General features: G+C 36.3%; 1 protein-coding gene across 5 annotated transcripts in view; it reads left to right on the forward strand.

The window, feature by feature from the left end:
- Window positions 1–15,602, forward strand: part of RBPJ (recombination signal binding protein for immunoglobulin kappa J region) — a 203,255-nt gene that overhangs the window by 134,027 nt on the left and 53,626 nt on the right. For 2 of the 5 annotated variants that reach the window (XM_014562198.2, XM_006188225.3), the window contains exon 2: window positions 7,453–7,635. The exons of the other annotated variants lie outside the window; for them this stretch is intronic. In XM_014562198.2, the coding sequence (XP_014417684.1) occupies window positions 7,619–7,635 (17 nt within the window). In that variant the 5' untranslated portion in view covers window positions 7,453–7,618. The remainder of the gene's footprint in view (window positions 1–7,452; window positions 7,636–15,602) is intronic. 5 annotated transcript variants of the gene reach the window in all.

Below are 15,602 nucleotides of genomic sequence, written 5' to 3' on the forward strand. Positions count from 1 at the left end.
TTGAACCCAGGACCTTGTGCATGCTAAGCATGCACTCTGCCACTGAGCTTTACCCCTACCTCCAAGAATTTCCTTCCTTTTAGACTAGTTAGTATTCCATTGTTTGGATGTACCACATTTTAAAAATCCATTCATCTGCTGGCAGATACATGGGGTGCATTTGTTTGTTTTTTTTTGTTTTTTGTGGGGGTTTTTTTGTTGTTGGGGTGGGTCTCCCTTTTCTAAGTAACTGGAGAGTGGATCTAATACAACTGAGTTTGATAAAACAGTACAAACCACTGCACTCTTGTATAGGTCCACTGTTAGAAAATAGTGTTTGCTACCACAGGGATGATTATAGAAGATCTTATTCTGTACAACTCAAATATATCATGACTACTGGAAAAATGACCCGAAATGCTTATCCTATTAGTAGTAGACACACCATAGTGGTCAGAGGCTTAGTATAAAGTTAACTGGATTTAGAGTTGAAGTTTTAATGTAATCATTGGATTATTGTGAGGATTGAGTAAAATGTATAGAATTATGTACACTGTCAAGTGCCCCAAACAGAGAAGGTGTTGTAATACTTGTCCTAGGCTGGTTGACTGGAGAACTGTTTTTGAAAGAATTTGACTTTTAAATAGTTGAAATAAAACAACCTCTGCATCTGATGAAATAACATGATAGAGGTATCATAAAATAGGGATGAGTTGCCATCAAGTAGGTGTTACCTGTTAATTGTGTCTACAAATCTTGATTCCTTTGTGGTACTAATTTTCTAAGTTAAAATGAGAGAAGTGACAGTATGGAGAGTCCTCAAAAGACTAAAAATAGACTTACCATATGATCTAACAATCCCACTCCTGGTCATATATCTAGAGGGAACCTTAATTCAAAAAGACACCTGCACCCCAGTGTTCATAGCAGAGAGTAAGTATATTGAGAGGTTCCTTTCTCTTTAGTCATTACTCCCTAGAAAACACATATTCATGTTCCAAGTTCTCTGTAGTTCATTTCTTTTTAGCCGAGTTGTAATTCTATGTCCACAGCCTAAATTTTGACTTCTATAAATAGATTTCAACACAACTCCATCTCAGGAAAATGTGTTACATTTGGAACTCGTTAACATATGATTTTCCTTCATGTTCATTTCCTATTAAAACATAAACCCACACAAATTGCTGCACATCAAACTTGCGTAACAGTTGGCATTGCCAAATTGAAAAGCATGAACAGAATATAAAATATAGATGAAGAATAGGAATGGAAAATTAAAGCCAATAGATCAAAAGAAGTCCTTGGAGACTCTTAAACTAGTTTTAGGGTGGTTAACATTACAGGATAGCTCTTTAGGTTTATTAGTTTCTTTCAGCCTCATTGTAAAAGATGAGCTAATAGAAGGTAGTTGGTAATTTAAAGGGGATGCTTAGCATGTGGGAAGCACTCCATTAATGTCTGTTAAATTTATGATTTCTAATCTATGGGATTGAGATTGAGAATCATTTTAGTGGCTAGAGAGCATCAGCCTTAAATATTTTTCCCACATGACGTTTTATTTAACACTGATAGATACAGATGGCAGAGGATGCATAATTAAAACTAAGATTATTAGAACATTGTTCAATAAGTAATGCTTTTACATCATTTTAAAAAAATCCAACTATAAGCAAGAACTAGATAGACTAGATTGACTTGTCACATCTCCCTACTCTTTGTGGAAAGTTCTGATAAACTGTAATACACTCTCAGAATATTTGAGCATATCCGGTTTATTAGTGTCCAAACTGAACTGCTGAAATCCCCCTACTTTTTTTCTAATGTATTCTTTTCTTCCAGTTTTATTGAGAGAGAATTCACATACAGCACTAAATAAGTTTAAGGTGTACAGCATACTGATGACTTACATACATCATGAAATGATTACCACAATCGGTTTAGTGAACAACCATCAACTCATGTAGTGACAAAATTAAAGAAATAGACCCACCTCCTTAATCTTCCCTGAAGTCTTCCCCATCTCAGTAAGTAACTTCAGTTTGGGTTGCTTAGGCTAGAAACCTTGGACTCACCATTGCTCTCCTTTGTTCTTCAGCTCCGTGATCCCTGGAGTCAGCAGATGTTGTTAGTTTTCTTTTTAAACTATACCCGTGGTTTCATCACCTGTGACACTTCCCACTGCTTCCACTCTGGTGTAAGGTTTTGTCATCTTTAACCCACATGGTCATCGTGGTCTCTCAGCTGGTCTCCACTGCCTCTTCCCTGATGCCTTTATCTTTCTCTGCTCAGCAGCCAGGTTCATCTGCTGATCAGATTCATCTGATCTTCCTCTGCTTAGATCTTGATCTTCCTTGACTCAAAATATGCAGTATAAAGCTTAAGACTTTCCTGATTTGTGGTGTCCCCAAGACTGTACGTGGACACCCCCAACCATACTCACGCAAACTCACGTAACCTCTCATCTCTTCATACCCTCTCCTGCAGTCTCCGTGTTCTAGCCACACTGGTCTCCTCACTGAAACACTCCTGTTTTAAGGGCTGTTGGACCTGCTGTTCATTCCCTTTGAATGGAATCCTCCTTTCACCACCTCCTTCAGATCTTTGCTCAAATATTACCTCAGTGAGGGCTGATTTAAGATTGCGTCCCACCCCCAACTTCCTTATCCTTTCTTTCTTTTTTTCTTTCCAAAGCATTTACCACCATCTGACATTCTAATTACATCGTGAGCTGTGCTGCCAAGGATGTTAGTATCCTCAGTGCTTAAAAAAGCTGATACATTGCAGGTGTTCAAATATTTGTTGATCTAATGAATTTATGAAGAGAAAGGAGAGCATGCTGGAAGACATGAATTAGAGCCACAGATTGGATATCACCCACATAATTGAAATAAACGTGAAAATTTTTAAACTTAAAGCATAAGTCATTTCTTGAATAGTAAGTTAAAACACTCACAGGAAAATGTTTTATTTTGGTTTTAGAACTGTGACATTGGCAGTAACTGATTCTCATATTGTGTCTTCAAAGTTAGTAAGTGTCTGTGACTACTCTGGTGGGCAGTGTTCTAGGTGCTTGCACATTTAAGTATTATTTAAGCATTATATAGCTGCAGTTTTTTCCTGTTATTGTCTACAGAGAAGTTGTACTTGGTCAGAAGTTAGTGACTTTCTAACCTACGATTCCTGACTCCCAAGTCCAGAACTTGATCAGCACATTCTTTATACCCATGACCACATAATTTTTCAAGCTATCAAAATTTAGATTTTATTGTAAACGAAGAGAAACCTGAGCAACTAAACTCAAGGAGAAAGAAAATGATACAGAGAAACTAAATTCACTCATAACCATTTTTATAAACATATACATAAAAAAAAGATAGTAGAGGTAAATTTGATTTAGGCTTTTTAGCGTTTCTTACTTAGGTTCCTCTCAAATCCTAGAAAGGAAAGAAGCTTCTGTTGATTTGCTTGTTTTGAATAAATGTATAGTATTTGTTATGAGCTGATTTACTGTTTCACTACCTTTTCTTCCTTAACATTCTTAACTCACACTTTGAACAGTGTACTGTTCTTTCATCTCCCTTTCCACGTTTTGGTCTCCCAAACTGATAACAGCTTGCTAACACCGGTCCAGAAAGGATAGTTGTGTGTGTGTGTGTATGCATGCATGTATTTATGTTTAAATTACGCCTGTCCATACTATGCCATCTAGAATTCTAGCAAAAAATTCGGGCATATCCCATTTGACCCCTGGCAGTTTGCCACTTTAAGGGCAGCACTAGCATCAGGCACTCTGATAGAAATTTTTATCGATACTACTAAAAATTAGTACATACATTTTAAGAAAAGAGCTTCCCTGGTTGGGAGTTCCTCAAAAGTAAAATTAGCTAAATATTCCTCTTCCACCAGTTGCTAGATCCAGAGTGTCTTTTAGTTATTGGGCCTCATTGATCCTGAGTTTAGCCTCTGAGCTGTATAGGTGCGTGATGTCCTCTCACCCCCAGTGTTTAACTGGAAAAGGAGTCAGGTTTTACTGTCAAGATTGGAATCAGAATTGTTTATGATTCTTGAGACTATTCTTTGAAAATTACTAAAACTAGGTTTAACTTTAGATTTGAAATCCTTGTTAGCAGTGGCAAAAAATAGTTTACAGTTGACATTCCTATTATGTGATTTTCATATTTTATGTAATTGTTTCCAAGTACTTGGTGGACAAAACTCATTTAAAATTCAAGTGTCTGTAGAACACATCCCCTAAATTTTGATATCTAATTTAAAATACTTTGTTTCATTAATTCATTATTTGGTATTTTTCTTTAGAATTTCTTATATGTAATAAGCCTGTGAGAATTAATGTAAAAACACTACCTTGGCTACCCTCTTTGGACACAGCGCAGTGAAGGAGGCTGTACCAACTGGCGTGAGAATGTATTTCTGCTTCTTCTATAACAAGTGAAATGCTTTGTAGACAGCTGCGTAGGTCTTTAATATACATTAATTCTGCAGTTAAACGGTATGTAGTTGGGCATCAGAATTTCTAATGGACATTCCCTTTATGATCAACTATTTTGGACTTTATCTAATGCTTAAAAATGAATTTTACAGAAGCTATGTTGTTACTGATGAAGATAGTTTTTGAAGGGCCATTGAAGTTTCTTCCTATGACAGTTTTGAGCCCTTAAATATAGTAACTGAAAATTTTTCTTTCAGCAATTAAAAAGTGGTTTCTTTGAGTCATCTAACTTGTTACTAAACATTGACGTAGTTCTGTTGATCACTTCTGCAGTTAGTTTTGGAATGCACTGTAGTACATGGTTTCTATTCAAATTTGAAGTTCCTTTGGAGTTTCCTGTCCTTAATTTGGGGAATTTTTCAGCACTTTTTGTTACTCTTTTAATTTAATCGTGTTTTGAAGCATAGTAGAGTGTTGACCATCTGCTCTTTTTTAATTTTTATTTTTTTTATTCCTGATGACCTGACTGAATGGCCTCATTTCCCTCAGCTAGTAAATGTTTTGCTTCCCACAAGGCAGACCATGGGCCAGGGCCCACTTGGGAAAACATGGCAGTGCGTCCTCTTAAGGAAAATAACTGTCATCCTCATTTTTATTTTGTCACTTAAAGCTTATATTGATAGCTGCTTTGATTTACAAATCAACCTTAAAAGATCTTAAAGTGCATAACTTCATGAAAAAACTGAATTTCCTTTGTAGCAATAAAATGAAATTTCCGATTTGAGTGAGTAAATATGATTCTGACCTTTCTTAGTGGCATTAGTGAATGTACACACAGTCTGTTGCTAAACCATAACCAAAAATCTGTCTATGTATATTAACTACATTTGAATGAGAAGTGTTATAAAATTAGATTATTGCTTTATCAGCCAGGTTGAAAAATAAGCTTAAGTGTTGGATTTGATTTCTGATTGTTTCTGGGAGATAGCTTGGCATAGCAGCACGTGCAGTGTGGGTTTTTGAGTTGGACGTGTGTGATGAAGTATCTGATCCACCACTTTCAGTCTCTGATGCATTATGTTAAACAGATTAGTACTAAATCTCTGTGAGCCTCAACCCCCTCACCTGCAGGGGGGAATAAAAGGCAACTAGTCAGTTTTAATGAGTGGTCAATCAGGATGAAATAAAATAACGCTAAAAGCCTAGCATGGTTCTTTGCATATTGTCAACAGATGTTGGCCCCAGTACACCCCTATCCCCCAACGATATTTTACAGCAATATTTTGTAGAAAAAGTGCTAACATTAAAGCTATAGGATCTAAATTTAAGTCCTAGTACTTTTCTCATGTTGCATGTTTTCTTGGATCAGTAAGTTGACCACAGAGTGTCAGTTTTCTCCTGTAGAGCAGGTTCTGAAAACTAAAAGATAATGAGTGCTGCAGACTGAGGCTTTTATTCTTTTCTTTATTATCTAATGTATTTGTATCTTACCTTATTTCCCAGTGGCTAACATTATTTATGTGCAAGGGAGGAGCTGTACTTCAGGAACATTAACCTGATAGTTGTGTTTAGGATGCATTTATTTGGAGCAGCAGAATATAGGAAACAGCCTGAGTGTCCTTCCAGGAGATTGTAACATTGTTAAAGAGGCTTTGAAAGGTTTTAAGCTTGGAGGGGTTAGGGTCAGGGGGTTGTTCTAAAGTGGTAAAATGATCAGTTTAAAAAGATGGTTGTGGTTGCAATTATTTCATTGGACCAGGGCCCTTGTTTCTGTTCTTCATTAGTTCTTCCCGCCTACCCTGTAGAGTTTTCCTATATGCAGTTCTGCCACCATTATCAGCTTTCTGAAGAGTGACCTACATTTTGTAATCTGCATTCCCCACAATGTGCAATAAATCTAAATCTCAGGAGTGTGTAATTTTTCTGACAGTGAAATTGAGAGGTTTTCATCAGTTGAATCTACCCTTTCAAACAGGAAATAATTTCTCTTTCTCCAGCACATACTTTTTAGCTTTAGCTGGGAAACTTTTGTCATTTTCCATTCCTGACTGTTAAACTTTACACAAGCTGTTCCACAAACCCAGAGTATAACAAACCTCTCCCAGCTACTTTCTTTCCTTAGAAGCCCTTTTTATGGCTTGCTTTTATTAAAAATTTCCTTATCAGTCAGCCTAAAGTAATGTTAATTGCTTTACAACATGAATGGACGTGTGTATTACTGATAATTTATCAGTTTTACTTCCTTTGTGTAGTTGCGTATTCTTTCTTTCTTGTAACTCGAGGGTCAAACTTGAAGCAAAAGTAGAGTGAGTTCTTAGATTTAAAATGTGATACGTAGAATTCTTACTGTATCATTTAAACAATGATGTTTTTAATGGTTTTATGTAAGAAAGGTGTAGTGGGATGAGGAGGAAGGAGGAACCAGGTAACTTGCCAAGGCAATCACAGAGCAGCACTAAAACCTGATAGCCATCTATCTGTTCATTTATATGCATGCTCTTCATAGAAGCAAGCTTTAGAAACTGAATCTCCTTACAGCTTAATGACTTCCATGGAATTAAAATGAGTCAATAATATTAACACCAGAAGTGACATTGTTTGAAGGAATCCCTGTGGTGTCTGTTAACAGATTCCCTTTTATACAGGTATGTGGGTGATTTCCAGCTCTCATTCAAAACAGAGTAGAATAGTTGGTCAGTTGAGGTGGATCTGGCACCTACCAAGTGTTCAGACCTGTCTTTTAGGTTATTTTCATTCCTTGAGAGGAAAACTGAAGAATCAGTTGGGGCAAAGAGATCTGTGGGCTTTGGATAGACCTCAGTAAAAGCAAAGGCCGTCCACTCTGACCACTAAGCATGCACTCCTCCTCGTTCACACGCGGGTCACATTAGAAATGACAGTGTTACGTAGTAGTAGCAGCAGCAGCTGCTTTGTTTTTCTTAGTCATGGGAGCAGTTAACACAGCGCACTAGTGGCTTAACATAACAACACTTAAGTCCTTATTTTTTGTTTTTGTTTTTAAGTTATTGAAATTATGAAACTATCATTCAAATGGAAGCATTGTAGTTCTTCGGAACCATTATGATCTCAAAAGGAAAGGAGAATGATACAGATACACTGGCTGAGGTGTTTTGAGGTGCATCGAAGTGTTCCAACCTGTGGCTTACCTTAACATGTTCTTGAAGTACCATGGCGTGGATTAAAAGGTATGCTTTAGAAACCTTCCAGTGACCCCAAGGTCATGGGTAGAATGAACGCTCATGATTCTATATTTAATTATCACGTATTTTAAGATATTTTAATATTTAGATTGCAAATGTGGATATAGGTTTAATGCAAGTATTTTTTGTTTTAAAAAACCACATATCACAACCTTGAGTGATTTCTTAAAATTTTTTTTCTTCTTTTCCTTTTTGAGATACGGTTATAGGAGATTCGGGGTAGATATTTTCCCTAGATTTTAATAGTTTGGGGCTATAATTTCTTTGACCAAATAGTTTAGGGATTATTCATGTGCTAGTCTGTAATTATATTTCTGGTTTACATCATAGACTAGTTTCTCTGCAGTGCTGTCATTTTGTGGTAGCTTAAACAGGAAGTAATTGGATAAATTCTTCAGTTGAGGTATTAATTTGACCAAACAAAGTAATTTTTACTTGGACCATTAATAGTTTGCTTTTTTCTTTTACAAAGAATTTTTACTGAGAGGAAAATGAGTGATTATTAGTTGTGTGATATTGTTTTATACGTATGCAATTAATCCTTTATGTGTTTGTGGTATGTAGTCCCACTGTTACTTGTGGTTGCTAGTAGCTGTAATTCTAGGCTTCACATTACCCACCTAACCATCAAATCTTTTAAGGTTTTTATGTTCATAGCATTTTATTTGAGTGATGTAGTCAAAACCACTTCTTAATTATTCAGAACCTTGGAAACTTCCTAAGTTTGTACCGTGTACTTGCTACCAAGTGTTTTCTTAAGGGTGGTGGAAGTGAATCAACTCAGGAAGAATGCTGAGTTTATTAATGTTACATTAGATTCAGAATTCTTTATCTTTTAGGTAATGAAGGAAAATATATTGGGAAGGTAAAGATTAAATCATGGGTGTATAAATTTAATAGAAATACACTTGTATAGTCTGTAATTTTTATCACTTAGGCTACCTTATGTTAAGATCATTTTGTCCTGTCAGCAGTTAAATTCTTAATGGAATTTAGTTATTAAACCTAAGACAAAACTGCTTTATACTAAATTGTAAACTATAATAATAGTGGTCTAGTTAAGTTCAAGGTGAAGTCAACTACCTATTAATCAAATTGAACTAGATATTTTATGTCAAATACAACAGAATTTTTTCTCCAAAAAGATCTTTTCTGATATGAGTTGGAGATGATATTTATACATAGTTTACAATGTATAGATATAGTTCTCTGTAATAGTTGCCACCTCAACTTAAAAAAATCTTTTTAGCATAGCACTTGGGCATCTGTTTTAATGCCACAGAGGATTCTTGATGCACAGCCAGAGGTGGGAGGGAACTCCTTTCCCTTTGAAAGAGTTGTAGCTTAGTGGTTAAGAGCTCAGATTCTGTGGCCAGCCAACCTGTGTTTCAGATCTGGCAATACTTTGTTTTGACGGGTTGTAAGGATGATGTGGAAAAAAATATAAATTCATATATTAAAAATAGAATACCATAAGCATGTAATTTATATATTGCATTTTATGTATGTGTTTATGTATGTATATATACATATAAATAAGTGATATACATACTTAGTGCAGGATTGAGCATGCAAGAAGCCAGTGTTAGATTAACAGTGGTGATGATTATTAAATGCCAGATCAGGAACCTCTTTTTGGGGGGTATGATGCTATTACATTTTTTCTTATCCTGAGTCTCATACTTTCTTTTATGATCTTCCTAGAGTTGAATAAACAGTCATTCTTTGCTGATGTTTTCAAATATTTGAGCTTTTTCTCATCAGTAAAAGAAGGTGGCCACTAGAGACTGGTAATTTACCTGTGGTCCTCTTATCCTGCTAGGTAGGTTTGTGTGTCCTCTAAAGCTGTGTTTCTCAAATTGCAGGTTTCAACCCATTCATTAGTGGATCAAGAAATTGATATATTGTGTTATTATCAGCATTAAGACATGTATTATAATAGAAAATAAAATATCAGTGCAGTGAATGTAAAAAAGAGTACTTTTTTTAAACTTCTGTTTCATTTTTTAAAAATACAAAATAAACAAAATATATACACATCTGTATATATGTTGATTGGATTTAGTTCCACTAAAGTGTACCCCTGCCATGTCGCAGATGTCCCTCAGAAGTGGTATTAGTTTTATGTTGTTTTGCCTTGCTGAGAAGTGATAAGGATAGGTTCCAGTCTGTGGCTTCTAATGGTACATACCATACTCTCTGTATTGCCTTCAAGGATACCCCTACCATCCTTTCCATTTGAAGTGAAGGTTATTACAGGAGAATTATCTAAGGAGTGGAGAAGAAAAGGAGAACATAATAGCTGCAGCTTTTGAGCAGCATTAACCAAGTCCGTTTTATCAAGCAGAGTAATCCAGTATACTGCCCCTTCTCATGCATTCTGGTGTTAATCAACTCAGTGGTTTTCAAACTGCCAGTGGCAGCCATTCTGGAGTCAGTTTAATAAGTTGCTGCCTCTCCTTTCCCCGTCCCATTAAATGAAGCAGAAAAGAACAGAATAGGAAAATGTCATGAATGTGTCACACAATAAAGTTTTGTAAAAACTTATGTTTCTAGGATATGTACGCGTACTGGATTGCAAACCTAAGTTCTAGTAATGCTCAACTGGGAAACTGTGTGAAACTCAATCTTATCAATCTATATTGCCAACTGACCTCAGCCAGAGAAGACTTCAGTCAGATACCTAAAACAGGATTATTATCTCAGTAGTTTTATCTCTGATGGAAGGGAACAGTTAATTAGCTATGAAACCTTGTTTTTTGTTGTGTTATTTGGGGGGGGGTTCACACACAAACACGCGCACACTTGCCCTGATAAATACTTTAAAGGCTCATGGGTAAGAAATTTATAGTATTTCCTAGTTGCAGAGGAATTTCTTTGCATTGATTAAGGTGACCTGTGCAATGAAAAAGTACAAAAACCTGATGATACATACTAAAACCCACCTACTGCATTTTCCCCGTTCCTTCTGTCTTAGGACTTTTTCATTAATTGGTACTTCTTTAATTCAGAAATTAAATATGAAGTTTAATGTTGAAAAAAAACCCCCATAAATCAGATATGTTACAAGTATTTAAGGTGGTCAAAATGTTAGAGCTTCTGTTTTTGTGAGGATTTTGATAATATTTAAAGTATTATTTTTCTTGGATTAGTACCTCTGCCTATTACAGTGTCCTAGTAACAGCAGACACTTGCTTTATAGATTTATTGAAGATGATCAGAGTTTCTGGTGGATTATTAAAAAATAAAACTTCAATGTAGGGCAGTGTCAGCATATGTGTGTTTTAAGATTGTGTTTGAAATACAGGTTCTTCCTCCCTAGAAAACAAGAGAATGAAGACTTCTGGTAAATTGTTTCATAGCAATGGAATTTGTACATTAGTTTTCTACACTTGGGAGTTGAAAAGTGGAAAAAATCTTTGCCAAAATAAGAGGTTAAAAGATAATAAGCACAATTCATCTTTCTCTCCAAGTTTTGGAAATTGAGTCAGACATATATAGTTCCTGCTCTGAATTGACTGTAAGATACTAAACTTAGAAATGGTCTTTTAAAAGAAGGTATGCAAAGCAGCCCCCAACCCCGCACCCCAGTGGGTTAACTACTTTCGGGATGGATGCTTGCTTTTCTTAGCATCAGTGAGTACAGACACAATGTTGCTAGTGATGCAGGCGGAGAACAGGAACCTGTGGATTCAGAGAATGGGAGAGTTGACTCTCTTTCGTCTGTTACTGTTTCCCCAAATTCCTCTAGCCACTGTCTAGTCGTGGTCTTCTCCCAGACTGTCCAACTCTTCCTACTGGTATCAATAGCACTGCTTGGCTTTTCATCATTATTTGTCGTGTTTACTCCCAGCTTCATCACTCTCTGCCTCATGGTGCGTATCCTGCTGGGTGCAGGGTTTCATGTTTTCACCTTACTGGCATTTGTTTCTTCACAACTGTGTCCCATTTACTTTGGTCATCAGCGCGAGAGCAACCTGTCATCTTTTTCTTGCAGAGATTTTTTTCCTCCTAAAGTGTAGTTTAAAAGGAAACTACATTCTGGTTTAGTTGGCCCAGAACCGAGATCAGTGGCCAAAGGCAGAACCCCAATCACACATCTAGGTTTTGAAGTAAGCACATTTCATAAATTACTATGTTAATTATTAGATATGGCTCCAGTATGCATTTGGTTACTAAAAACTCAAAAACACCCTCTAAGAATGAAGATTAACTGCTTTGAAAGTATTTTAAGAGATATTTTAGATTCTGATGGTAATAAAAGATTTAAAAAATCTTTTGAGTAGAATATGCTGTGTCAGTAATTGTTGTGAAAATTAGAAAATCTCTTTTGAAAAATACCATGAGGTTGGCTGATCTTGTTCTGTTGAACTGTTAGCGGGTTATGGGGAAAGTGTGTAGATGAGCAGGAAGATGTGGATGCCTTCTTTCCTGGAAATGCCGAACTTGTTGCGTCCGTGAGGAGTGCAGCTTCCTTTATGGAGCCCAGGTGGCCCTGAGCTAGGGTCCTACAGTCCACGTGCGCACTAGTGAGCGCTGTGAGGCGCCCACAGCTGCGGAGGAGGGCGCTGCAAATGGAGTGATGGCAGCTTTAGCAGACCCCGACACGTCTGCCGGTGCTGCTCTACCAGCTAGCAGGGCAACTTGTCATCTTTGAAAACAATGACTGAAAATGTGCTACTTTAGCAGATAGTGTTCAGGAAGGACAACTGCCTCCTTTTCCCCTACCCCATAATTATTTGTTGTAAGGAATCCTGTGGATTCCTGGGGAGGGGGATAAGACAGAAAACGTTTTCAAAGCGTTTATTTTGATTGAGTGCTTTTGTGTTTTATCACAGTAATGGGTAGATGATGGTGATTCAAAATGTAGGTAGAGGGGATTAGGTAATAGCTCAATGGTAGAGTGAGTGCTTAGCATGCATGAGGGTCCTGGGTTCAATACCTAGTACCTCCACTAAAAATAAATAATAAATAAATAAATACATACGTACATACATGCATGCATCCTTTAAAAAAATGTATGTAGAAGTGCTGGTGGTAGCAGCTAGGCAGCTAGATTAATTAAGTGCATGAAATTTAATTTAATTAGCCTAGGGACTGGGCAGAGGCAGGTAACATAAATATATAAAACAAGTGTGACTTGGAGCAGGTAAAATCCACTGAAAGCATTCACTTTTGAAATAAAAGCTGTAGTTTCCTCTGCAGGGAGCCAATTTCCAGTCTTCCCTCCCCACCCCCACTCCCACATTATTTAAATTTTGTTTTGTCGACTTCTGTATCCTCAGCCCCAGGACAGTGACTAGTCATAGCAGTTATTTAGCAAATACTTGTTGAATGAATGAACTTTTTGATAGTACTAGATTCTTAAGACATGCATCTGTCCTCTCCTGGCAGAACAGGCCTTTCTCTTATTTAATATCAATGTTTTAATTTAGAAATGGAGAGAATGAGTGGGTATGTAAGGAAGTACTCTTATTTTGAGATTATCTTAATATGTACAGTTTTGTCATTTGTTAGCTCTTTGGTGAGTTGGGGTTTGTAAATCTAAAGGCCAAGAAAATCTGTATATGTAATAATAGCTAGCATTTTAGCAGGTACAGCTCTTACAAAATGCCCCCCTCCACGTATTTTAGTGGATTAATTCAGTCTTCAGCCAGCTTTCCAGGTTTTTACACTTAACTTTCCTATTTTACAAATGTGGAAACTGAAGCTCTAGAATAACTATGAGAGGGCTGGAGTTGGTTTTTTTTTTTTTTTTTTTTTTGGTTAGAGCAATTCAGTAGATTTTTTCACAATGGGAGATATCCAAGTGTGAGTTTTTTTATAGGGAAAGAAGCTATGCTCCTATCTCACAGAAGAAAAGCTCTGTGTTTGAACTAAAACATTTCCATACTTGGGATTGACCAGATTTGGTTTGTTAGGAGGCGGACAGTTGCCCTTTTATGGCCACTAGACACTCCATTGCTCTCTTTTATGTCTCCTCAACTTAGTGACTGTAACACTTCTTCAAGCAGTCTTTTCTCCTTTTTTACCGATCTCTTGCACTCTGATGTTCTCTTCTTTTTTTTTTCTAACCCTCACCTCTCCTTCTCCCTCATTTACATGCAACCTGAGCAAATGAGAACATTAACTCTACATTCCTACCATTTAGAATAATATGTGAACAGTGCTTTTGAGTCTGAGAACCTGGCAAGCCAAGTGAGAAATGAGGATGCTATGAAAATAGCATAGAATGTAGGTCCTAGGAAGTTGTCCAAGAGTGAAGAGGGCTGACCCGGGACAAAGTAGTAGTCCTCTTTCAGAATAAACAGTTTGTTGAGTATAATGCCTGACTAGCAGGCTTAATTTCTTGAGGAATACTAGAACCAAATCAAGGCATCGATGGATAACCAGAAAAAAAAAAATCAAAAGTTAGAATGACTCTCCTTTGACTTTAATTTTCATTCCAAAGTTCAAATTTATACTTAGAATGAAGGATTTAATTTCAGTCTTAAACTATCCTTCATACCTAGGAGACACTACCATTTAAAGAGCCCAGGGAGTTAATTTGTTAACGGCATCATTAATATTTGCTTACACACAATAGGTCTTATATTAGCATTTGATTCTTGTTATTATAAAAAATTGCCTGGGTGAAATTGCTAAAGACTTGCTCCTGATGTATGCAAGTTTTCCTAACAATTAGTTTTAGACTCAACGAAACTACATAAAAGAACATAAACTTCTAAGGACCTCTTTTCAGCTGTATTGTTTGTAGCCCCATTTAGATCTTGATACCACTTCTTAATAGAATCTGTCAACACTGTGGATTATCACTTTTTTGAAGTGTCAGCATGCCTCATTAAAGTACATTGCTATTGTGGACCAACAGCAGTTATCTATAGCATGGTATCTTTGCAGGGCATTCTTCATGGGAAAAGTAGATAGTTTCATTAAGGTGAGAAAATTAATCATCATTTTAGCTCTTTGGACTTGGTAAAATTAATTCCTTTTTTCTCCTTATTATAAAATTTGTGATGTTAGTACCAGCTCATTTGGTGGACAGTTTGTAATTTTTTCCTCTATTTTAGAAAATAACTTATTAGACATTTCAGATCAGTTTGTTCATAATCATTGGTTAATTCAAAATTGTTGGTCTAAATAATTAAGAACTATGATTTCATGACAGTTTTTTGCTTTAGTGTCTTTTTTTGACAGATGACTTGCCGTTATTATAGTTCATTTGTTTGGTGAGCATATACTGTATACAGACTTGTATTTGAAAACGTGATGTTAATGTGTGCAGTTGAGTCAACCTTAATGTGAATTATACAAGCATATAGCTTTGGATGTATTTCTCTAACATACACTTCTGATATTAAAAGAAAATTTGTCCAGCGTGAAAGTTATGGCCAAAAAAATAAAATCCCTGGTGCCTCTCCAGTTTATTATGTGAACAGGTTGGCATTTTCTTCATTACTGGGATACTTCTAATTCTTTAAAGGCTCTAGATTTGACTAATCGTTATAGAGTTGTTAAAACAATCAGATTTTCCTGGTTTACTTAACTTTATAGCATTGTTTCATATTCCCTAGTTGGATTAGTACAGCATTTCATCCTTGAGAGTCAATAGTTCTGGTTTGCTGAGAAATAGTTTACAGGTTAAGAAGTTGTTTTTCTAACACATTTAAATAAATTTTCACGTGACAGGTGGTTTGTTTAATGAAAAAATCGAATAGGCATTAATTTATCAGTGAAGTAGAGGGGGAAATGTCAATATTTTGTGAAGGCAAAGAAGATACATGGTTCAAACACTAGAGCGTGGCTTCCTTATATATTTATATATAATCTTCAACCTTAGTAATGATCAGTGTGTAATCAGAAGTAGGGGAAAGCCCTACCTTGTGACTTTTTGAGCTCCAGTTTTCCCTTCTAAATTTGAAATAATGCCTGTCTCGGGATTGTTAATGAGA

This window comes from Camelus ferus, chromosome 2 (assembly GCF_009834535.1).
Source record: "Camelus ferus isolate YT-003-E chromosome 2, BCGSAC_Cfer_1.0, whole genome shotgun sequence".
Lineage (NCBI taxonomy): Eukaryota > Metazoa > Chordata > Mammalia > Artiodactyla > Camelidae > Camelus > Camelus ferus.